The sequence below is a fragment of the Mytilus edulis genome, chromosome 9 (genome assembly GCF_963676685.1).
Source record: "Mytilus edulis chromosome 9, xbMytEdul2.2, whole genome shotgun sequence".
Classification (NCBI taxonomy): domain Eukaryota; kingdom Metazoa; phylum Mollusca; class Bivalvia; order Mytilida; family Mytilidae; genus Mytilus; species Mytilus edulis.
Genome location: NC_092352.1, coordinates 76819349 through 76846280, shown reverse-complemented (window position 1 = coordinate 76846280; position 26932 = coordinate 76819349). Strand labels below are relative to the sequence as shown.

The window sequence follows — 26932 nt, the reverse complement described above, 5'->3', positions numbered from 1 at the left end:
TGCAAAAGGAGAGGGGGCGAAAGATACAAGAGGTGCAGTCAACCTTCAATGGGATGAATTGAACTCTACCAGGAGAAACTTCAATTAGTTTATTAGTTTCATTAATTAAAAACAGCAATGTCTACCAAAGAAATAATAATGGGAAACATATGACATTGAATATCTTATCAACTGCAAGAGTATCATATGCTTAAAATAACAAAAAGGGAAAGGAATATAGAATGGAGACAGGGGATGTGTCAAAGAGACAACAACAGTTAAACTAAAGGCTGAGCAAACATGAACCCAACAAAAATATTGTATCGCCTGGGATAGATATATATTCCATATGCAAGTGCTGCTGGAATGTTGCTGCATAGAAATAGAAAGTTCACAATTGAGAAGCTGAAATATTATCTTGTAATAAAGTTTTGTTCTAAGGCACCAACCATTTGATTTTCTGGGGGGGGGCTATGGTTTTTTTTGGAAAAAAAAGTTTGTTTCCAGGTTTTGGTGAAAAAAATAATTTGTTTTGGACCCTGAGTAAAAAAAATTGTTTGTTTCACCCTCAGCTGCCACTATATGTAATGCTAAAATTGAAAGAAAAAAATTGTCTTCGGTTTGTCGCTAAAAAAATAGATTGTTCTTCGCCGAAGGCGAAAAAAAAAGTTTGCACAGAAAAAAAAACCATAGCCCCCCCCAGAAAATCAAATGGTTGCTGCCTAAATAGACCTTCTTTGTAAATTTCTAGATGCTATTCAAGATATGATGCATACTTCACTACTGTATCTGTTGTATCCTTTATTTCAAAGTTTAAGGGGAAAGATGTGTTTAACATAGTCACCAAACTTATTCATCTAGAGGGCACCATTTTTATAGAGGAAGGCTAAGCAAAATATCCCAATGTCCTTATTTCCTTCACATGTTTAAATTGTAAAAACAATCTGTATTAGAGACACTTATTAGCTAACATAATCAACATAAAGAGTGTCCACCCATCGTTAATCATGTAAAACTTAAGAGCATATATTGCCTTGCAGTTTCAGAGGGGAAGATTCTTGAATTGGCCAATCAGGATTAAACTTTACAGAATCAGTGATTGCACACCCTGCATGTATGATTCTTATGTAATGTTGATCCAATTGCCAATAAGAACCCAAGATTGTTACTGGCTATTGTGTTTTTTTTCATCTGATCAGAACAAAATGGAGACCTTCCATAAATCCTATAAAGTTTAATAAACAAGAGTGCACACACTGAAATGTCTCGCCTTCTTTACTAATCATTGATATTATGTTGAGTCTCAAATATGAAGGTTTATTACAACTGTCACATAAACTTAACATTAACCAAGAAAACTAAACATTGACCAATGAACCATAAAAATGAGGTCAAGGTCAGATGAACCCTGCCAGGCAGGCATTTACAGCTAACAATTCTTCCATATAACAAATATAGAACTTGACCTATTGCTTATAGTTTAAGAAAAACCGAGACCAAAACACAGAAACTTAACACTGAGCAATGAACCGTGAAAATGAGGTCAAGATCAAATAAAACCTGCGCGACTGACATATAGATCATAAAATATTTCCATACACCAAACATAGTTGACATAATGCATATAGTATTAGAAAAAAAGACAAAAACTCAAAAACTTAACTTTGTCCACTGAAACATGAAAATGAGAACAAGGTCAGATGACAACTGCATGCTAGACATGTACACCTTACAATCATTCCATACACCAAATATAGTTGACCTATTGCATGTAGTATTAGAAGAAAACACAAAAACACAAACACGTAACTTTAACCACTGAACCATGAAAATGAGGTCAATGTCAGAAGACACCTGCCAGTTGGACATGTACACCTTACAGTGCTTCAATACACCGAATATACTAGACCTATTGTTTATAGTATCTGAGATATGGACTTGACCATCAAAACTTAACCTTGTTCACTGATTCATGAAATGAGGTCGAGGTCAAGTGAAAACTGTCTGATGGGCATGAGGACCTTGCAAGGTACGCACATACCAAATATAGTTATCCTATTACTGATAATAAGAAAGAATTTAACATTACAAAAAATATTAACTTTTTTTTCAAGAGTTCACTGAACCATGAAAATGAGGTCAAGGACATTGGACATGTGACTGTCGGAAACTTCATAACATGAGGCATCCATAAAAAAAGAAGAAAGCATCCAGGTCTACCACCTTCTAAAATATTGAGCTTTTAAGAAGTTAGCTAAAGCTGCCGCTGCCACCGGCGTCGGCTCACTATCCCTATGTCCAGCTTTCTGCGACAAAAGTGGCAGACTCAACAAAAATTAGCAGATTAATTTCAGATAAGAAGGTGAAAATATTATTTCCCATACAGTGTTAATTTGAATTATGTGCCACCTTTTTTGCCACTTGATCAAGATTAATCAGGATTCAATCATCAATCCTATAATGTTAGTAATTTTAAAAACATTTATATAGAAATAAGAAGATGTGGTATGAGTGCAAATAAGACAACTCTCCATCCAAGTCACAATTTATAAAAGTAAACCGTTTAAGTCAAATACTGTCTTCAACAGAGAGCTATGACATCAATCCTATAATGTTAGTAATTTTAATAACATTTATATAGATATAAGAAGATGTGGTATGAGTGCCAATAAGACAACTCTTCATCCAAGTCACAATTTATAATAGTAAACCGTTTAAGTCAAATACGGTCTTCAACAGAGCTATGACTCATACGGAATAGCAAGCTATAAAGGGTCCCAAAAAATGATGTCACGAAAACAATATTATACTCTGAAAATTGATGTGCCTTGATCATATATGGCAATAAATCAAGAACAAGTAACAAGCTAAAACAAATATTTATTCATGGCACACTGAGTATTACAAATCTTCTATTGATTTATTTTCTTTGAAATTTGTTATAATTTGCATATCTTAGTATGAAGGCAACAGAACAAAAAAAATGTAAATCTTTTTTATGTAATTTTTTGCAAATAGAAAAAATAATGTAAACATAAATCATTGTGAATATTTCATAAAAAAATCAAGTTTGAAATCCCATTAATAAATAATGGTTTCAGCTACATAAGATTAAACGCAAAAAATTACCAGCCAAAATAATCTGGATATATTACAGTATTTGCCAAAAAATATGAACTTCATTCTGTTTACCCAAGCTCTAGCAAACCTTTTATGTTTTAAATATAATTATATAATTTGGGTAATATAGTAATGGTTTACTGACATTTCCCCCCGCTAAAAATCACCAGGCGCTGTTAAATATGTGTTTTGGCATACATATATTTTTATATTTTTGTAATTATATAATTTGATTTTTATAAATAATCAGCATATTAGCACCACTACAATTATACTACTTTCTTAAGCTGCACCAAATGATAAGTTGCAAATTCCCAAAGCCTAATACTCTTTACACAGCTACAGGTAATTCATCTACGTAGAATATATTGCACCCAAATGACCTTATAAAAGGTCATAGTAATAATGTGTAAAGTTTAGAGGAGCTTCTTGTAAGTTATTCTGGTATCGAAATTCATTCTGCACTGAAAAATAAACTAATTAGATCACTTAGGGGTCATCCATAATTGGCTACCATTTTCCAAAGTGTACAAAATGTACTCTTGAGGGAGGGGGTTAAAATATTAACATTTTTACAGTACGCTCTTTTTTAATTTATCAAATAAAACAGTCAGATATGTTTAAGTTTATTTTCAATGCAAATTTCTATAATAGAGTTCATCTTCTTTTTAATAAGAATGATTGATTCTTGTCTTGAAATCTGAAAATGGTTGATGTACACTTTTTGAGGGAGGGTGGGGGATCTGAAAAAGTGTATGTTTTGTACACTTTGGAAAATTGTTGACAATTATGGATGACCCCTTAATTATAAAATCAAGATCACATCATCTGTGAACCTATTAATCAAATCATAACTTTGACTTTAAAATCACATCAAACTACCATAAACTTGACCAAAAACTTAACCTTATTTTGTCTATAAGCATTCTAACAAGTGTATAATATTCTTCAGATTTTAGAAATTGTATCAAATCAATCTTAATAATGGAAGAGGGCTGTACAGTTTATCACTTACTTATAAAACTCTTTAAAAGACTGAAAAATAAAAAATGCAGAATCTTACATACATCTTTCAAACATATAAAAAATTATTATACAAAACTCGAAAAAAAAATTGTCATCTTGTAAAAACCACAAAGCCTGGCAAGAATAATAGTACAAAATTTACAAACAAACAAAAAGATATGAAAAAAATACAGTGTGATTTCATTTAATGGTAGTAAATTTGGATATTGTTACAAAATCAAATTGAACAAACATTCCTATTTTTAGAGGTGGTAAGGGACGAAAACTCTTGAAGTCCAGTAAAACCTTTGTGCCAACTAAACATCTAAGTTCTGTAAATTCAGAAATTGTTGGGAGGTTTTTATTATTGCAAAAATGCAACAGAGTTGTAAACAAAATAATTTAAACTCTCATTTTGAAATGTTTTATATGAATTAAACAGGATTTTTCTCAAAATCCTAAAAATTAAAATCGCATTTAATTCTAAAATGACAAAATCACAATAAATGCACGCAAAAATTTCTAAATTTACAGTAACACTGATTATGTATTGCTCTTTTAAAGGATATTAATTTTCCTTAACCCAGATCAACTCTCTAAAGATATATTTATATTTCATTCTCAATAAAGTTTTAAGAAGACAATGAGTTCCTAGACATGTTTCTCATGTTATATGCCCATCAAAACTCCAAGTTGAATAGTTATACATGTATAAGAATTATCGGAAAAATACAAAAAGAAAGTTACTTCATAGTTGAAAACTTTACTATTGATTTGAGATGTTAAGAAAACAAAGGCATATGCATGTTAATTGGCACACAAACCTATATTATAACTTTAGAAAGGTTGTGTATAAATAGTGATTTTTTAAAACTCTTTTTATTGTTATAAAAAAACAACACTTATAATTGGGTGGCAATTTTTATTCATTTTTCAACTTCTTCCGAAAAAGACTTTAGAAGTCGAAATATTGGTCTTTCAATTCCAATACTTAGCTTTTATTGTTTTATCTATTTAAGTTTTTGTATTTTATCTTTTATTTTTTCTTAAAAAAAGCTTCTCTTACAACTTAACAATCTAACTAAAACTAATCACTTGCAAGATAGAAAAGGGTTATTAAACACAATAATGGTTTATGTTGTGAAACTAATGATCAAAACTCTGAATCATTCATGAAAATAATATAAACTACTGCAGCACATATAAAATGAACAATAAATAAGTGAAACCTCTCTTACATTCATTAACATATAATCATTATAAATTGGGACAAAAATACATAGAAAAAACAAAATATCATTTATATGGATAAATAACGTATATAAAACTTAACAAACTCTAACAATTCAATTATGAAGCACACATAACACCATTCAAATACTGATACACATATATGTATGAGGTTCTTTGTTTTTTTATTTGTTTATTTTGAATGGCTGTATTTTCTCTATTCTTTATATTTCAGCACCAAATTTTTTTTTTGGGCTCATTTTTCCGTATTTTTTATTTTTAGTTCCGGATTTTCTATTTTTCTTTAATAATACCAAGTACTACTGTGGATTCATTTATTTTCGTGGGTTCCAATTTTCGGGGATTGAGGAAAACTTGCATTTTTGTGTATATTTGATTTCATGGTTTTGCTAAAATCTGCATACAAGCTTATAGAAAATTTGAAATTCGTTGAACATTTGAATTCGTGGTTCACCTGTATCAAGGAAATCCACGAAAATTGGTATTCCACGAATAAAAGTGAATTCACAGTATGCCAAACAATAGAAGTCTAAAAATATAATGGAATAAATACTTGTTGAATGACCCTGTAATATTACCTCTCAGATGGCATGATTAAAGAATTTATATATAAGCAGAAGTGGGTGAAGAGGGTGTATGCTACTTTTTAATGCAAAAATATCTCAATTTCTAAAGATTTATGTGAATTTTTTAGCTTAAATCTTCTAATTTTGTTTATGGAAAAAAATCAGTAATAAGAACCCGCTCCCCTTCTATTTTCAAAAATCCTTGATCCCCACTGACAAGTTCTCTTTTGTTATAAAATGTAAGGCACTCAAAATTTGAAAAGAAACTGATTGGGAAATAAAAACAGAAATTTTTATGACATTATATTGTATATTTACATTTGGCACAAGAAAGCATTTTGCAATTATTGCTTGAAATTATTGATTAGCAATATGAAGGAAAACATTGAATTCAAGTAAGGGCACAAAACAATAACATCAAAATATATATAAAATTTACAAGGAACTTGTTTCAGATATCTATAGATTTTAATTATGTAGTAAAACATTTTAACCACTTTTAGGCTTTTTAAAATAGTATAATATGAAATATCAGATAGCAGTAAAAGTTTCTATTACAAAAAATAAGACTTGACATTTCAATAGCTTTTAAAGAACCAATATTGGACTTATTTTGTCAGGTTAGAACATATTTTCTAAACCATATTATACTTTTATAGTATACACTAACGTGTATACACTTATTTACTGGCTATGATTACAAGTTTATTTTCCCAATAGACAATAACTATCTCCCAAAGCAATGTACAGGTAAATAGTTACAGCAGATTTCAGTCAGTATGTAGCTAATGGTAATATCTTTGGTTAGCTTGCTTGTTAGCTGAACCGTGAAGTCATTGTTAGGTAAGGTATACTACCCTCCTTTTAAAGTAGCTTAGTCCTACAGAGAGATAGATTTTTTATCTGTTGGGCTAGTCTACTATTAAAGGAGGGAAGTTTACCTTACATAACAATGACTTCACTGTTCAGCTAACAAGCAAGCTAACCAAAGATATTACCATTAGCTACATACTGACTGAAATCTGCTGTAATGGTATATACTAAACATGTTTAAAGACCTTGACTACCCAGGAGGATCACACATTTTTTTTTTAGATAACTTCGTAAAAATAGTTCATGCACATGTATGTATCTATAATCTTATTTGGAAAATACAAATTAATACTGAAGTATAATAATTAAAGCTAAGTTCATATACAGTGTGTTAAAGGCCACACCAAATCAACATTTCATGCTTTTAGATTTTTGGAAGACAAAAAGCGCAAATAATAAATGCTTAAAAATTCAAAATTATAACAAAATAAGATGGCTATAAGATTTCATACAACAATGGTTGATTAAGAGTTTAATTTTTTAATTTGATTTAAAAAATATATACTTGGATATTTTTGTTAATTTCTAATTTCCAAAAGTAAAAAGAAAAAGACATTTATTCTGCCTGCAATATGTAACAGATAAACTCATCATAGATACCAGGATTTAATTTTGTATTTACACAAGACGTGTGTTTCGTCTACAAAAGACTCATCAGTGACGCTGAATAAAAAAATGTTAAAAAAGCTAAATCAATTCGAAGTTGAAGAGCATTGAGGACCAAAATTCCTAAAAGTTTTGCCAAATACAGCTAAGGTAATCTATTCCTGAGGTAAAAAAGCCTTAGTATTTCAAATTTTCAATTTTTTGTAAACAGTTAATTTATAAATATTACCATATCAATGACAGATAAGTTTTTATTAGAAAGTTGAAAATAAATAAAGTGTAACCATATATGATAATAATTATTCCCTACAGAGGTGTAAATGTTGATATAAACAGCCATTTAAACCTACCCAGCAGTTTATGCATGTCAATACTATAATACTTCTATGTTAAATGCTGATGTCATTTTGTTAAGTTTTGAAAATATGGTCGATTACAGATTACTGTCGATTACTTGAAAAAATGTAATCAATTACAATCGATTACAATTACCCTATCCCTGTTGTTAACATTGATTAATTATGTACAACATGAATTTTACAAGTGACAAACTTTTTTTTTAAAAGTTGTATATAAGTTTTATAGAATACACAAAGTACACAACATCTAACCATCAATATACATGATATATGTTATTAAGTTCAAGAAAAAATATATTATACTAATATTTCTATGATGAAATAAAAACCTTTTTTCTTGGGGAAATCTGAAAAAGTAACTCAAATTTCATTCAATTATACTGTTAAAGTTTGTTTACATACAATTTATGAAAATAAATAATGATATCTTACATGTCTACAAAAAAATGTAATTTTTTTCCAATACGTGTTCAAAGTGTTGACAATTGCATGAACAGGAAGAAATTAATTGAGATCAAATTAATATATACACGAAATATTAGTATAATCATGAACATTACATAATGACACATTTTTTTCTTTAAATCTAGGGTTTGAACAATTATTAACATTTTTTTATTATGCATCATGTATTATTTCAAAAAAGGTCTATAAAATATTGTGTATCAAGCTTTGTATCAAGTACAATACAGAAAAAAAAACTGAAATTGTATATTTTAAATATGTCACAGTTTCTGGACTAATTGATATCTTTTAATAATATTTAACTATTTTTTTTCTCACTTGTATGAATTGTTCTTGTATCAAAAAGATGGTACCCAAACTATCTGTAAACTTACTTCAGTTTTGACTTTTAACTAGGACAGATTTTTTGTCTGTACCTATTATGCACCAAACTTTTCTGTCAAACAAACTTTTGTCATATTATAATATAATTACCAAAACATCCCCATTAAATACAATTCACTATTCTAAAACAAAATCATGAAAAATCGACACTACACACTTAAGCTACCTACATAAGAAATATATCAAATATACAAAAGTTTGGGACTTAGAATAAATGGAATTGTCTTGAAATGCTGAACACTAGTTTGACTTCAATTTCTTGACTCTTCCCTGTATCAATGACTTGATGGCATTTCCAAGTCTTCCAAAATATTTCTGTAGTATTCCATTCCTTCTGATACCAGGTACAAGCATGATTAAATTCACTAAAATTAGACATTTTCAATATATGATAAGATACAAAACTGGCCAATCAAATTTCTGCTTCAGGATATTTGATGATGTGTATTATTACAATCATATCAAGTGTTCCAGAAAATATGCAAACAATTGACACTTAAAAATATAGTATTTGTGTACTGTCTATTCTGTCTGGTTTGTTTTATAAATAAATATTAATACTGCATGTACTGTGGTACATATAGATTCAGATATTAAATGCTTGGTATGTTTTCTGCAATTAAACATTGAAAGTTACTGAATCTGATGAATCCAATAGTTATGTCAGGTCCCTCCAACATTAATTTACTGAGTTTCCATTGTATATTGTATAAACATTAATTTTCGTGGGGTTAAAATTTCGTGGTTTTGTATCCAAAAGTAAGTTCGTTGGGATTAATTTTCGTGGTTTTTAAGTTTAGAAAAAAAAATATACAAATGTCACTTTATAATTGACAATACTCATAAAACTGATGTGAACTTTGCTGTTGGGAAAAATCAATAATTGCATTTCATAGTAACAGTGAGCACTAATCAAGTGTTGTAACCTGCACACGCTAATTGGCTGTTACACACCTTTGATGTTTTATCCAAGGACAATGATTGTGTAATAAATGTATTACAACTTGAGGGCATTACATACAGACGCATTAGACTGTTAAATGACATTGATTGACAGTTCTTGGTGATTATTAATTACTGTACAAACACAGGATTAGTATTACCATCTGACTAACCTTTGAATATCAATGTCTAATCAATTAACCTATTTATTTCATTGTCTGCATTTATGTTCATCAATTATATAATGTCAATAAGATTTAGTCAGATCATAAAATAATGTAAATCTACAGTTAAATTTTCATTGGGGTTTTAATTTCGTGGATAATTCTTATCCACGAAATCAACGAAATTAAATCTCCCACGAAAATTTGTGCTTTTACAGTATTTAAGAAATGATTCATGGAAGCCATAAATTTGGTGTATATTTACACATGGCGTTTTATTAACAAATAATACAGCCAAGGCCATGTGTAAATTTACAACCAATCTATGGCTTCTATGAATTATTTCAATTCTAATAAAACATATAAAGTGATTTAAAAACTTAATCCAGGGTTGGTATGCTGTGTATGAGGCTGTTGTATTTTACCCACTATTAGATAAAGGTAAAAAAATCTAATTAATCTGTAGCTTGCATGAAGCATTTCTTAAATTACCGCTAGAAAAAATGTGATTGATTCTTTTAATACTCAAACTCAATATTTGCCACTTTAAATTGACATTTCTTCTTGTTAGCTACCATCCCATTCACTGTTGAAATTTGGTTACCTATGAACCGCCATGTTGAAACAAAGTTGTTTACAAAGCAAAAGAAGCATTTCATATTAGAATGTATTTTAAAGCAGCCCTGATATACAAATTAAGACATAATTCCTTCATGTCATGCTCTATGCTCATTTTAACATGGGTAGGCATTATATTTGTCGATATTTTACACTGAGCGTTAGCGAGGTGTAAAAAGTTGTCAAATACAATGCCTACCCATGTTAAAATGAGCATAGAGCATGACATGAAGGAATTATTTCGATTCTAATAGGACAAATACAGTATTTTTATAGGTCGAAGCGTACGAAAATACCGTAAAAATGTTTAGCTGTTCCCGTTTCCTCCCCGAGGAGTCTGTACGTTACATTTCATATTTGATAAGTTTAAAAAATACGAGCAGGGTAAATATATGTTGTTCGATATAACATATATTATAAAAGTTTATGTAAGCTACTTGAAAGTATATATTTTATAGGATAACGATGGAAATATGTAAATTTGTGCACATGTGTCAAACATATTTTGTCCTCATAAGAACACAGCTTTGTTTACAAAGCGTAATAAGGACGTCATAGTAGAATGTCGAACACTAAATATACTGTCTATATACTCATCTGTTATTAATTGGATCACAAATGCATTTATAAGACTTTAAGTTATAACCATGGTAATACCCTGATAAATTGTAGATTTCCACAAAATTAGAACATTTTTATTCAAATAGTAGATTAAATTCTGTCGTTTGGTTGTTTTTTGTTTATTGTCATCATGGTGTTGTCAGTTTGTCATGGATTCTTTAGTTTGAATGTCCTTTCCCACTCGTTTTATCATATACTTACACAGAAAGTAGGTCATTAACAAATTATCCATTTTACATCCAATCCAAGCAAATGAGATTAGGGTTCCCATAATTATAATGAAATACTAAAAAAAAAAGCAAACAATATATTAAACATACATGTATATAGGGATTTTTTCAATTGATTTTAACTGTTAAAATAATTTTTAAGAGAGTAATAAAATAACATTTCCCACTGAATAATGTAATGCTAATCTAGAAACAAAATATTCTCAAACCTGAAAAAAAAACATTATCTACATAGAGGCAACAGTAGTTTGTTGCTATTTTTATTTCCTGCTATAAAATAGTTTATTTCTGAACATTTCAACCATTGTTACAACAACTATTAAATGACTTTTTTTGTTATGTTTTGTGCTTTTAACAATTCCATGTTTTATCAATGGACAAAGGAAATTAAGGGAACACTAGTACTGTGATGTACATAGCTTACCATTTTAGGCCTGTTGGTTTTCAGATCTACCATTGCTTCATAGAAATTACTGAAATGAGTTTTGGCATTTAACATACGGATACAAACATCTTCATACTGCCTTTCTTCTCTTCCAGTCCTGTTGGCAATTTTAATAATAAAAATAAATGGTTAATCTTATATTTTAAGGAAGACTGAAACTAATTGGTTATTGGCCATTGGGTCTGTTATATCTTACTATGAGGTAAGGGTTTTGCTTATTGTTGAAGGCTATGCAGTCTCTTATATATGTTAACTTCTTCGTCATTTGGTCTCTGGTGGATAACTGTCTTATTGCCAATCATACCACATCTTCTTTTAAACGACATCTTCGTATTTAACATGCATAACCATCCTTTTCAAAAAGATAAAAAGTACATCTGATGCAGTTAAATTAATCTAAACCATAATTTCAAAAATGCATAAATTCCCTGCTGATAAATGTAAATAAATTTTAAACAGTTGCTCCTTCAAGAAATTTGACATTATATAAAATTTTCAATATTCTTTTAGCTACTGATGGATGATCTCTTTTTTCCATTCTTTTTTCTTCTTTAGATAAGTAATCATTGCTCATATTTTGTATATATAGATATAGGAAGATGTGGTATGAATGCCAAAGAGACAACTCTCCATCCAAGCCACAATTGATAAAAGTAACCATTATAGGTCATTATATAAACATTTCACACATGGTGCTTTAATCTCAAGTCACTGTTGATGGTTTTTAAGTGATTAACTATCAAATACAATATGAAGGGTATTGCTTGTGGCCGCAGGGGGAAACACTGGTAGATGTCTAGATATATTTTATATTGAATCTTCAGAATTCACTGTCAAAAATCACCTTAGTTTAAACAGTATTTATTAATGAAAATTGTCAAGCCAAATATTACAATGTTACATAAAGTTCAAAAAATCACCTTCAAGAGGGATTATCATATAAACACACAATGTTAGTAGTATACTTACCATCTAGATGACATCAAAGTTGGACCAACCATAGGGACAAGGAAGTCAATCAGGATTATAGCCAATCCAATCAAAGAAAAAGTTGTCAAAATGGAGGGTTGAAAATACCAAATCAGGCTGAAAAAACAGAAAGAGTCAATGCATTATACATGTAAAACAACAGATAAAAATTCAATTGTACCCTGATCATGGTGTTTTGATATGGAAAAGTTTGGCATTACCACACATCCAACTAAGGTTCATACTATTTGAAAAACATGAAAGGGGAAACAACTCAATTAACTATTTTTTTTTTTTTAATTTCAAAAAGAATTGTGTGATGGTTTCTGGGCTTTGTGATGTGATGGACCCCAAAATCAGATTTTGTAAGATCTTCTTTATAGAAGCTTGTAAACAGCAAATGCTAATGACTATGATGAGAATATAATAATAAATAAATAGTTGATACAACACAGGTTTGTGTGTACATGTACATACATTTGTTTTGCCTGAATTTTTCAAAAACAATGCTGAATAACTTCATTTTTGGTAAAGACCTCAACCATTGTCAACATTGATAACTTGTATATTTTACCTTTTAGTTATTGTCAAATATTTTTTAATCACAATATGGTTAATGTTTCATGTGAAGGTCAACTCATTTTCTTGTTAAATACTATACCAGAAGTGGAAATGACACTTTGATCTGCCAATGTACAAAACCAAGTCAAACTGAGGGGCAGTAATGGCCCAGTGTTCAAGTTGTTACTACTGTAATCACTAGCCAGTCAACACTTAGGTTGTGAGTTTAAAACCCCAATCATGCAGATTTACTGGAATCAAATATTAATTGATTAAGGATTGTTAGGTGTTTTTTCCCTGGCTTCCTCCACCAATATAAACTGGCAGCCATGAAATAGCCAAAAAAGCGATGCTTATAAGTGGCGATATAACACCAAAAATCAAATCATATCAAACCAAGTCACACTGAATTTACAAACTTACAAGAAGACAAATGTACTGAGACCAACAATAATTGGTGGATGGTATGGCTTTTCCCAGTTAATTAATCCATTTAGAGGCAACAACACTTCTTTCCATCCTTCCAAATCTTTTTTTATTCTTTCCAATCTAGCACTTTTATTCTGCTCCTGAAATAGAAACAAACAAGTTAAATGAGAACCATTAATATAATTGTTGTTTTAACAACCCCTAATTTAATATTTTCAAGTATTTGCAAGTCAAAAAATTGAAATATATGTTTGCCTGTCCCAAGTCAGGAGCCTGTAATTAAGTTGTTGTCTGTTGTTGATGTACATATCATACTATATATACGTATATAAATCAGGAAGTCAGTTGTCTCATTTGAATCTTTTTTCATTTGTAATTTCTGGACCTTTAATATGGGGACGAAGTCCCCTATTACAGTAGAAAATTCAATAAAAAAAAAAATCGGGAAAATTTCCCGAATTTTTCATTGTACTAATGAACTCAAAATCGTTCAATTTTTTTTTGTCGCGTTTTTTTAATTTCCGGATCTGCGCAGAACACATAACTCTACTTCCTTCTTCCGGTCTTGTTGTTGTGAGACTTTGATTAGTCTAGTAAAATATAGGAACTCAAGGAACACAATACTAAATATATATTTCATTTTTAATCATTCTTTGTCTTTGGACGGGTATGAATAAACGTTACCTGATGCATTGCGTTTCTTTGTTTACATTGAACATGACGTCATAACTTAAATAACGTCACAAGTAAAATCCCTAACAACAGAACCAAAATCGGAAACGTTACGGTATTTCCGTTTCTTTTTTTAACAAATATTTTAAAAGTTACAAAAATTAATTTAAATAAACTTCGTCCCCATTCACAGGTACATGTAATGCCTGCCTCATATTAGCTGGCTATGTGATATGTGTTTTGCTCATTATTATAGTCCATACAGTGACCTACCAAGTCATTTGGTCTCTGGTGGCAGTTGTGTCATTGCCAATTATACCACATTTTTTTATTTTTATATAATTTGCAATAATAAATGAGTTAACACATTTTTCATGTTTACAGTAAGGTTAAAAATTGTATCTATTGAAAGACCCTAGAGGCTTGTGAATACATGTAGGCAGTATTTGAATATTAATATAACATCCAATTGAAATTTCTCTTGTCCATTAAATTGTACTTTAATGAATAGAGACTAGTATATTAAGACTTACTAAAAAGACAAACATTTTTACTTTAATTACAATAAGTAGCTTTTTTATATTAAATATATATTTTTTACAGTAAACAAAGAGGTACACGAAAAATCTTTTTATTTAAGAATTGAATGTTTCTTTTTGTAACTTCATTGGGGTGTAAAATGTCCTATAATATATGCCTTCGCATTATATATTCACTATTTAACGTTTTCATGCTGATATTTTCATTTATTATTTTTGGTGTAAAAGTGTTGACAGAAGAACATTTTGTATGAGGCGTGGAAGCCTACAGATTGCACGAAAGCAATAGTACATGTACATGTATCCAAAAAATCACCCCTCTTGTGAAATGTGAAAAGTGGGGCGTTTAGGTGGGTACAAGTCAAATCGGCACCTGGTCAAATCGGCACCCATAGAAAAAGTCAAATCGGCACCTATTTAAAGTCAATTCGGCATCCAATAATATTTGATATAATATATGGGACTGGGACCATTATGCTAAGATAGTAATTTAAGTATACTAGCATAATAGTCGCAAATATATATAGATATTTCTAAAAATGTATAAATTCGATCATGATTTATTTTGTTAAAAAGCATCAAGCTGTAAAAATACAAAAGTTGATCATTTAAAGTTTTCTCAACATTATGTGACTGATGTTTTCATGGTTTTGATAAATTTTCTTTTCAATTAATAAATAACTTTAATCAAGTACATAGTGAAAACACAATGTAACACCAGCTTTTGTTTCGCATATTTCTGTCATATTTTCACAACTATATGATATAATCTAATAGCGAGAATTAATACACAAACATAATTAGACCACAAAAAGACTTTTTATGGATATATGTCATATGTGGTATCAGGAGAAATTAAAATTCGAATGTAAACTATTCAGGTATCCTCATTTCCATTGTGAGGACAAGGATAATAGCATGAAATGTTAGGTTAAAGTATATAAATTTGAATTTAAAGATTGAACTAGAACATTTTTAAAGATAAACTTGTATCACCTGGTGTAAGAAAATGTGTGTCAAAAAACTTATAACTTGTACAAAAACCCTGTACAAATTATAAATTGTACAAAGTTATATTTTGTACACATCATATATTAAACAAATTTAACATGGGTGCCGAATTGACTACATCAAGTGCCGATTTAACCAGGTGCCAATTTGACTAGGTGCCGATTTGACTATACTGGGTGCCGATTTGACCAAGTGCCGATTTAACCAGGTGCCGATTTGACTAGAATTCGTTTAGGTTGGGGGGGGGGCTTAGTCATGGATTCTAATGGTCCTTGTTTATCTTTGTCTAAAAATTGACATGAAGACAGTTACCTATACATTATGGACAAAAAGTACCCATTCAGTTATTTTAAACATGCTGAAAGGCATTCACAATTTTGAAGATAACTTGTACTGCAAAAATGAAAGTGGTATAAAACAGCAATAATCTGAAGTTAGTTTTCTGCAACCAGTCACAGAGCATTATGCAAATCTTATATATTATCGATTTAACTGTGCTCCCTATTTTTTATCAGTGTTTCCTATAACAATTAGCATGGTAAGTGCACTTCTTTACCATTTCGTTTCCCATATCATTAAATTCCGCCATCTCAGATTTGTTTATAATGAGCATTGCATTCGGAGGACGTTGACTCACAAGGTGTTCCGTATAAAACTTATTGTTCTCTAGACTTATCCATCTCAAATTTTTAATAATAATTTTTCTGTTTTTTAAATAAGAAAATGATATTTCATTAAGCAACAATATTGTCTTTATTTCTATCTGTTTTGTTATTATTTTATCGTACCACTAATTTTCTCAAAATTTGAATTAAATTCAAACTACATCTCGTGTAAACGAGACTTCATATTTTAATTCGAAATTGGGTCAAGCAAAATTCTGACGTTTTGAATTATTCTGAAAGGATATTCGCATTATACAGAAATATCTTAACTTATTTTGGACAGAATAACTCAAAAATAATGTCGAACGTAAGTGGTATATGCTGCAATCCAATTTTCTCACAGTTTAATTCAAGGAATTCGACATATTTTTACAAGAATGGATTTGTTTTCATCCAAACTGATTCACAAAAAAAAAATACACAGATTTTTCGTTGATCTTCCAAGAAATAATTTTTATCTTATTCTGAACTCATTATCTAGGTTTCTAGTTAAAAGAGAGGAAATAATACCATGACAAGAGTAAAAACGTTATATTGCGTAATTGCAAGTAAAAGGGGAAGCGACAGTGAAACAAATGTACCACCCCCCTTTTTAGTTACAAACATAGCCTAGGGCATGTAGAGGTAGGTTCGAGACGGGTACTGTCGCAAGACCACTGGATACCTAGTATCTACACCACATGTCTCTATTTCCAGTCATTTTAGTTTTATATTCCTCATTAATCAGTTAATTGTTAGGTTTATCAACATGTAACTTTTATTGTAACTTATTTTTAAAGTCTCTTAGACTTTACAAGTTACATTCTTAGGGTAAAGGGTCTGTTCGCTCCCGAAGCCATAGGCAAAAAACACATTCACATGCTACATTTATTCACATCACATGTTGGGTCTGTTCTCTCCCAAAGGCAAAACAAATTCATACCCTCCTGTATACCTAACATGTTACCACCCTTTTCTATTCAAATACCTGTAGACTAAAGAGATGTTTTTCAGACATATTCATAAATACATATTAACAATTAAACATAAAGCTTAAATAGTTCACAATTCAAAAATTTATAAATAAAAAGACCAGATATTAAGGGACAGCTGCTAATTAATGCACTGCTGGAATTAAGAAAAATATTAAGGCGCTGCAGGACCACAGCGTCATATCGGCATGAGGAGAACACTATAAGTATACCCTGTGTTGAACAGGTTGGGGACAACCCACCAAATGGGGAACTATTTCCCAAATGAGTAACACTCCCTCATTTGAGTAATCATTTGGTAGTGCTAAAAAACAAAATTTTCTTATTAATAACTGATTCTTTTTTCTTTAAATGGCACATATTCAGGAAAAATGCATCAACTTTTCCAAAAGATGATTATCCTTATCTTGAATTACTGGGAAGATACAAGCCTATGAAAAATCAGAAAATTTAACTTTTCAAGGCTTTTAACTTTTTAAAAACCCATAACAGAAATATAATTCTTTGGGAGAAGTTGTTCCATTTTCTATAAATTTGTGCCATTTTACCTTTTAAAAACATGTTAAAAAAGACCCATTTTTAGAAAATTTATTTTTCTGCACTATGAAATGATAACTCAAATGAGGGATTGTTACTCATTTGGGAAATAGTTCCCCATTTGGTGGGTTGTCCCCAACCTGTTGAAGGCCCTACCTTGACCTACATTTGTATAATGGTTTACTTTTATAAATTGTTACTTGGATGGAGAGTTGTCTCATTTGCACTCATACCACATCTTCCTATATCTATAAATATATATAGTTTTATCATTATGTTTAGTAGTCAATACAGTAGTTTTGAATATTTGATAAATAGCCTGCTGTCCTGCTGTTTAATCCATATCGCGCAACTTTGATGCGCACCCTTTATCGCATACCCTTTATCAATGTTTATCACACCCTTACCTTTTATCGCATACCCTTTATCACACCCCTACTTTTTTTCTTTTTTTCTACATAGTCAGTTTTTATTTTTGTAAGCTTAAGAAAAAAATTTCCTCAAAATAGGTACGGTCATTTGGCGTAACAATTTATTGAATGACGTCATTGTTCGGTATGTACATGTGACGTCACAAACGTCAAGTTTTCATATTTTTTGTCACACTAAATGCAACTATAAAAAATACAATGATTATTATAATAAACAAAATATTTTTAAATTATAAGGTAACCAAGGTGCTTTGGATAAGTAATTGAGCAGTTCTTTTAAGGCTTTTTAAACAAGACAAAAGTAGAACTGAAGGAAGCCTAAAGGCCTTTGGGCTGATATTGGTGTCTCGGGATGATACGACATATGATACGGATTTTTCCATGTATTATTCTCTATGTTACTTGGATGGAGAGTTGTCTCATTTCTTCTTTTAATACAGAGTCTGACTCTTCTTGAGTGTATAATGACTCTTGCTCGTAAAATCATGAGGCCTTCCCTCCTCAATTATTAAAACCAGCAGTAATTATTTACAGTAATTATTATTTACAAATTAAAACTATAAACATCTGGGATCTACAGAGTTCTAGGTGTGAGAAGCTCCTGTCAAGGCCTCTGGCAGGATGGTAAGGCTGACCTTGAACTCTTCTAATGTAGTGTGTTCCATTCCCTGGTTGGTGTTGGGAAGGAGTACCTGTACTGGTGTTTTAGAGTACATGTATGCTGTTGGTTTATGCGCTGGCCTCCTCTGATCTGTAAATCTCTGGGTTTGTATAAGTTTAAGGGGTCAATATCTACCAATCTATTGGTGATTTTGTAGGCCATGGTGAGGCGGTCTTCCCCTGAGGCACCCCTGAGGGGGTTGGATTTATGACCTTCGAGTAATACAGATTGTGTTTTCTTGCTTAGGAAAAGTTAGGAAGTCTTGTATCCACCTGAGTGTTACTCTACGTATTCTGTAGTAGTCAATTTTTTGGAGGAGTCTCTTGTGGGGCACTGTGTCATTGGCTTTGGAGAAATTAAGCAGGATGATTGGGAGTAGAATTAATGAACATGTACATTGTACATGTAGCCCAAACATATACTTTTGTGTATAATGAAATTTTGATGATATTTTCCCTTTATCATGTTTATACATGTTATAGGACAATGTAGGACATGTAGGAATGTTCAAGTTGTCAATTTTAAAATTCTTAATTATATAAATGTACATTGGGTGTGCTCATTGTTGAAGGCTGTACAGTTACATACAATTGTTAATTTCTGTGTTATTTGGTCTCTTTTGGAAAGTTGTCTAATTCATGATCATACCACATCTTCTTTTTTATATTTACATAGTACAACCATAAAAGGGTATTGAAGCACTCAAACAAGACATTGGTAGAATAAGAACACATATGAAATTATAAGAGGAGCATAAGGTCCACTTGCATATTCACCCATGGAGATTTTGAAAAGTTTGACAGTCATGACAGTCACAACAGTGTGCATTAATTGTTCTATAAATCTGAAACTGAAAAAAATATAAATTGCCTGCTGAAAAGTGATCATCAAATGCATGACTTTGTGCAATGCCAATGAAAATTTTTAAAATTTTTAATGAGAGAATGGCTACTTGGCCAAAATGGCAAAATTTTGAATCCTAAAATTGAGAATGGAAATGGGGAATGTGTCAAAGAGACAACAAACCGACCATAGAAAAAACAACAGCAGAAGGTCACCAACAGGTCTTCAATGTAGCAAGAAATCCGGAGGCGTCCTTCAGCTGACCCCTAAACAAATATATATGTATATACTAGTTCAGTGATAATGAACGCCATACTAAACTCCAAATTGTACACACGAAACTAAAATTAAAATAATTCAAGACTAACAAAGGCCAGAGGCTCCTGACTTGAGACAATCGCAAAAATGCGGTGGGGTTAAACATGTTTATGAGATCTCAACCCTCCCCCTGTACATGTACCTCTAGCCAATGTAGAAAAGTAAACGCATTACAATACGCACATTAAAATTCAGTTCAAAAGAAGTCCGAGTCTGATGTCAGAAGATGTAACCAAAGAAAATAAACAAAATGACAATAATACATAAATAACAACAGACTACTAGCAGTTAACTGACATGATAGCTCCAGACTTCAATTAAACTGATTGAAAGATTATGATTTCATAATATGAATATCAGACACAATCCTTCCCCTTAGGGGTTTAGTATCATACCATCATATTCATAACATGTATGAGAAGAACATAACCTGTGTCATGCCAACAACTGGTTTTTAATAAATATGTTTACAGTCTTCACGCTGAGTGGCAGCCCTGGCAGCCCAGACTTGTAAAATTGCTATCGGGCCTGTAAAAATCATATCTACAGGCCAACAGAATCTAACTAAAAATTTTCAAAAATTGAGCTCTGGGCCTGTAGATTTAACAGTTCATCGTGAAGACTGGTTTAGTTCCGATGCAAAGACCCTATAAGTGAATCAGAAACAATATTAACACCAAAATATGCAATCTTTAATGACCTGACAACAGTATCGTAACTATATCCCTTCTTAATAAGTCTATTCAAAGGTTTTGTTAGTTTCCGAGGTGAATACTGACATTTGTGTGCTTTATAAAGAATATTTTCATAAAAAAATGGATGTGAAATACCTGAACGTATAAGAAGTCTGCATGTTGAGCTATATTTACGAATGATATCCTTATACCAATGATAAAATTTAGTAAATGTTTTGACTAGTTTGTGATATCGAAAACCCTGGTGTAATAATTTTTCAGTAATACATAAATTTCTAGCCATTTACATTGTTACGTAGATTCCATTGGTTACATGTACCAATATAATTTGTGAAAAACTACATGTAGATATAACAATATATTTATGGTTTGATAGCCACAGGTATACAATCACAATGTTGACCCAGTGCAATTTTTCAAATTTACCAAATTACATACAATTTGTATTTACATTATATGCAAACATGTACAAGTTTTACTTTGTGTATTGATAAAATCCAGTGTGTTTAAAAATTCTACCGAACAAGAACTATCTTGACCAGTCTATATAATGATACATGGACATACAAACAGTATATCTCTGTAAACATGTATGTTATTAGATTTACATGTCTTATCCGATTTATACCATGTATACAATGTAAAATGTTATCATTGCTGGCTTTGCATATTTAATAGAGGAACTACATGAACATGATGAATCATTTGATCACAGGATAGGCATGGCAGGATAGATATTAATCCTAGAAATTCTTGAAAGAACTGTGGAATTTTAAGAATGTTACATATGTACATGATGTTTTTCCATATTGTCCAAAATCAATCAAGATCTAATAAATTTTAAACCATGATAACAAATCCAGAAAATTGAAACTGTTACGAATACTTTAAATTATATTAAAATTATTAAGGCAGATGCTACCTGCTGAACTTTTGTTTATTTTTTTCTAAGTCAATTGCTTTTTGCTGTTAAACGACTTTGCCAGGATGAGACTTCCATATTTGTGACCAGGTGACCAGTCACCTAGATTCAAGCCAAACTGGTCGAAATAGATTATTCTATGATAAATGATAATCAAGCTGTTAAGTTGTCAACCTTCATTTAATACTCATCAAAATCCATGTGATTATTTGCAAATTTTAAGAAAAGTTTTTGATGTTGTCTATTTATTTGCAGGTTTCAAATGTTGAAAATTTATCCCCACAAGTAATCAGAAGTCTTGCTAAAGAAATAGCTGATTTATGTAACGACCCTCCTGAAGGCATCAAGATTTTTCCTAATGATGAAGACATTACAGACATACAAGCACACATTGAAGGCCCAGGTAAGATCAATAGTAAGGACACATAAAACAAAAAAACTTGTGTTTATAGGGTTTCCCTATACATGCTATAGCCTCATTTGTACCTACCTTATTACTGGTACCTCAAAATGCTTTTCCTTAGGTTTTGTTTCCACAATTTTTTAGTAGTGATTATGATAAGAATGCAGACCTCACTTGTGCTATACACATTGTACTCGGGTTAAAAAATTGAAAAAAAATGATATAAAAGGAATTGTACTTTTAGCATTATTGAGTGGCTAAAGTAAAACAAAACCAGATAGTGAAAACAATCACTCTCTTGTTCCATAAAGTGAACAATTGTAAAAGCAATTTTTTTGTAAAACTGATAAAAGGTCATTCATACACTTAAATACACTCATACATTAATTGTACATGTAATGATGCAAATGTCTTAATAATTTTTTTTTATTACAGAGGAGCTATAAGTTTGGACAATTCAAATGGAATAAAAATGTTTGGAAGCTTAAACAAAATTAACATGCTTAACAAAGGTTAATTCCAGAACTACAAAAAAAAAGAATATATCTAAATACTGCTGATGATTGTGTGTTCATTCACTCTGAATACCAATGGTTTATGGTTTAAAAGATATAATTCTATGACAGTATCATAAATCAGGGTTTGATCAAATCCCCTTTCCATTCTGATTCACTCAACACTTGGTCTTGTGATTTATGACGTTTTATTGTGTACGGTAAATTTACTTGACATTAATTTGACTGAAAACTTTTCTTGTTTCAGCGGGAACACCATATGCAGGAGGATCATTTAGAATGAAACTAGTACTTGGTAAAAATTTCCCATCAGAACCACCAAAAGGATTTTTTTTAACAAGAATATTTCACCCAAATGTTGCAAGTAATGGTGAAATTTGTGTTAATACATTGAAAAAAGACTGGAAAGCTGAATTAGGAATTAAACATATATTACTAGTAAGTTCATTTTATGCAAAGAAGGCTTTCTGTTGAAAAAAGTGGACATCTTACAATGTAATTTCTATTGACTTTTGGTGTTGCAAAAACATCCAAAAGCATTAACATTTATGACTGAATGGCCTTTAGCAATGACAGAAGTTGTCTGTAAAAATTATAAATAAATTAGAAGTTCTAAAGTTCTATACATGTATTGAGCTGGTCATCATAACAGATGAAAAATATCAATCATACATGTACCAGTGGTGTTAAAACATGGAATCAAAAATCACAATCTGAAAGACAACATATGAAAACCTTGATTCAAGAAGAAGGGGATGGGATTGTGAAAAAACTAGAAATCGTGTCCACAAGATTAAAATGATATTTACTTTTTGAAAGAAAATGAGCTAACACATGAACAGTAATGAATATTATATTTTGTTTCATTTCAGACCATTAAATGTTTACTAATAGTACCAAACCCAGAATCTGCATTAAATGAAGAGGCAGGAAAATTACTTTTAGAACAATATGAAGATTATTCCACGAGGGCAAAACTTTATACAGAAATACACGCCAAACCTATGAAGTAAGTGTATAGTTATAAAAAAGAGGATGTGGTATGATTGAAAATGATACAACTCTTCAAAAGACACAGGAAATTATATATATAGATTTAAACTTCAGCTCAGGCATGACATATCGATTCGGTGTGAGAACATATGATAAAAATTCTAAATGGTTTCCTGTGTTGAACCTACGGAAAGAACATATCTTTTTATTTATATATATATTTTTACAACTTGTTTATTCAATATTTTTTGGCAAAACAGACATGACAGACATGACAGAGTTTACATCTGAGTGGGAATGATTGAAATGACAAAACCAATGTAAAGGAAGTACACCACTAATTAATGGCCCCATTGCTTTCTATGTTAAATTCCTCAATTTCGAGTGGTCACAGCTCTTTTATCTTAAGTTCAAATAAAGTGACAATCATTGCATGTCAAAGCAACACCTTCTGGTGTCCTGTACTGAAAAAATCAACATACCTTACATGGCATATAAGAAAGAACTGGTTCCCGGAACTTCGGATGTACCAAACCAGGTACTTCCGATCTGACAAAAAGGCAAAATGTACCCTCCTTTTTAAATTTCATGCCACTTTTTTATTATTCAAATTTATCAGTCAAAAATTGTTCTGCAATGATCACCAGTTATGCAGCTTTCATTTAATATCAAAATTAGTAAAATATTTTAAATATTTTGAAAGTTATGTCCATGCATAGGAACTATTTTGTGTTAAATATGTACTACTTTCTGGTATGTGCTTTCTGGCTGGGCCTAAATTAGTGGTGTTACACCTAAAAAGTATTAAGGCTGAACTAAACTATCCAAAGGGAATCACTAAGCTGTTGGAATCCATTGACGTGCTGATGGCTCTTTTCATAATTTTTGCCAACAACGATCATAATTAGAGAGCTTGTCATCGTGCAGAATTGATTATATCATGAATACCGGGTAGTTGTATGTACTTGATTCTAAAATGATTTTGCAAGGAAAAATCTATTATGAGTTAATATAGTATGTAAAATTGTAATTCTGTTGTTAATTTTTTAGATGTATGGAAGAAAAAGAAATCCCATCACTGAGTAAAAATTGTTTAGAAGGACCATTGGCAAAAAAACATGCAGGAGATAAAAAAGTGATAGACAAAAAGAAAAAAGAGAAGAAAAAAGTGTTAAAAAGATTGTGATATAATGTATTTGTGTATGTTAATCATGTATTTATTCATACAATGATAGTATTTATGCGTGAAGAGAAGTGGACGCAATTGGCCTTCTTGGTTTATATGATGAGTGTGTAAATGCGATTTGTGTGTGTATGATTTTATGAACCAGGAATTTTATATGAAATTGACACCCTTCTTGTATAAAAGGAAATCATGAAGTACCATTATATTCATTCATAGCTCGACAAAACAATTCGGTGACATTTGTTGTACGTCCAGCGATATTTTTGTAATGTATTAATTACCAGCTGCAATATAATTGTAACGGTGAAATGTGTACACAACGATCTGGTCGTTTTTATTTGTTTATTTATTTAATTAATTTTTTGTTTATAAAAATTTTATTTCTTAGAAAATCTACTCATTTACATTTTCTAAGTTTTTTTTTTAATTTTATGACCTGAAGTCTGTGAATGCTTCATGTTCCATTTTTCATTTGTATCATAAAATTCTTAATTATATATATTATATGTGTCTAATAATAAATTTGAAATGAAAATGAAATTCAAAGGATCTTAATTACGCTATAATATACTAAGTAGATGTGGTACAATGCCAATGAGAAGCAATGAGACAAATATGAAAAAGAATCTTTATAACTTCCTGTAAATTCATTATTTTTTGTTGGGTACCAATTTTTTGTGGAATTTGTTGGATCAGGGGAATGAATTACAAATATGCTTTATGAACAAATGTGCAAACTTTTGCAAAACCACAAAATGAAATACAATCAAAAATGTGAGTTCACCTCAATCCAAAAAAAAACAACTGAATCAACAAAAACAAATTAATTCACAGTAAATTCACAGTAAATGCTAGCAACTGTGGTGACAGTGGTGACGATACGATTGTCAACAATGAGCAAAACCTGTAACAAATAGCAAGCAATAAAAGGTTTGACATGACAAAATGTAAAAAAAGTGTCAAACAAGACAAAATGCCTGATTTATTTACAAATAATGTATATTTGCCTCTTTTCAAGGTCATTCAGGTGTCCGACATGAGAGCACCATGTAAAAATACAACTTTCAATACAGAGTTGATGTCACTAAGAATAGTTCAACACACAAATAGTTCTTTCTTAAGGGTTGGGGGGGGGGGGATTCAAAGATGTTTCAGCATCATCTCTGAAGACATCAGTAATGTTTGCAATGTAATTTTCAAACAGTTATTTAAAGATTGATTTCTGTACTGTGATGTAGCAACACTATCATAACTAATTGAAGCACACACACATACTTTTAGGAATCATGATTTATCAACACAAGTTCAGTTGAATTTTATTAATATTCTTATACCTTTCCCTAAAAAGGGGATATAAGGTGATACAAATATTTGTCTGCCACAAGCAAAAGTTTCCATGTAATAAGAAAAATAAACAAAGTAATATACTTTAAACATGTTAAATCACTAATAGAGTAAAATCAAGTTTAAACTTGGTTCTGATATGTACAGTTTCTGCAACTTACTGACCTTAAAAGTTGGGGTTTCTTAGGTGTTGGAATGATCATATGGAAATAACCCTGGAGTCTTGACCAAATCTCGTGAAACTTAAACACAATTACATGAACCATAAAAACAGTCAATATAAATAAGAAGATGTGGTATGAGACAACTCTCCATTGAAGTCACAATCTATACAAAGTAAACATTCATAGGTAAAAGTACAGCCTTCAACATGGAGCCTTGGCAAGCTATAAAGGGCCCCAAAATAACTAGTGTATAACAATTGCAACAGGAAAACCAACATTCTAATCAAGTTCTATTTTGACATTTTAATTTCACAAGTCAAGTTTCCTTAAAATTGGAATTGTTTAGTCTCAAGATGAAATAATCACTTGACCATTTGCTGTGAAAATTATGCACAATGTCGTGCATCATAATATGCCGATCTTATTCAAATTTTAGGGCCTCATTATCACTTGATGTTATGTTTGAGGTTGTTAA

The 26932-nt window shown here is 30.7% G+C and overlaps 2 protein-coding genes across 2 annotated transcripts; one reads left to right on the top strand and one right to left on the bottom strand.

Moving 5' to 3' along the window:
- Positions 1–2842: 2842 nt before the first annotated feature.
- On the bottom strand, positions 2843–16436 carry LOC139489081 (ADP-ribosylation factor-like protein 6-interacting protein 1). Its single transcript, XM_071275197.1, has 6 exons — positions 16366–16436; positions 13582–13727; positions 12598–12714; positions 11608–11725; positions 11155–11239; positions 2843–8973 (listed from the first exon to the last, which is right to left on the bottom strand). Exons 1-6 carry the CDS (start codon positions 16420–16422, stop codon positions 8849–8851), a joined length of 648 nt encoding a protein of 215 aa, XP_071131298.1. The 5' UTR covers positions 16423–16436; the 3' UTR covers positions 2843–8848.
- Positions 16437–16648: 212 nt separating this feature from the next.
- Positions 16649–25489, top strand: LOC139489082 (ubiquitin-conjugating enzyme E2 S-like). Its single transcript, XM_071275198.1, has 5 exons — positions 16649–16781; positions 22108–22255; positions 23018–23208; positions 23643–23779; positions 24814–25489. Exons 1-5 carry the CDS (start codon positions 16773–16775, stop codon positions 24947–24949), a joined length of 621 nt encoding a protein of 206 aa, XP_071131299.1. The 5' UTR covers positions 16649–16772; the 3' UTR covers positions 24950–25489.
- Positions 25490–26932: the final 1443 nt, after the last annotated feature.

Excerpts from the sequence above, each read along its gene's own strand:
- LOC139489081 (XM_071275197.1), bottom strand. The coding sequence starts at position 16,422 with ATGCTCATTATAAACAAATCTGAGATGGCGGAATTTAATGATATGGGA. Across the intron at positions 12,715-13,581 it reads CTCAGTACATTTGTCTTCTT|CCTGATTTGGTATTTTCAAC; the intron begins GTAAGTTTGTAA and ends CTGTTTTTTCAG. Across the intron at positions 8,974-11,154 it reads GTTAATGACCTACTTTCTGT|TGAATTTAATCATGCTTGTA; the intron begins GTAAGTATATGA and ends GTCTAATTTTAG.
- LOC139489082 (XM_071275198.1), top strand. Across the intron at positions 22,256-23,017 it reads AGCACACATTGAAGGCCCAG|CGGGAACACCATATGCAGGA; the intron begins GTAAGATCAATA and ends TTCTTGTTTCAG. Across the intron at positions 23,780-24,813 it reads ATACACGCCAAACCTATGAA|ATGTATGGAAGAAAAAGAAA; the intron begins GTAAGTGTATAG and ends TTAATTTTTTAG.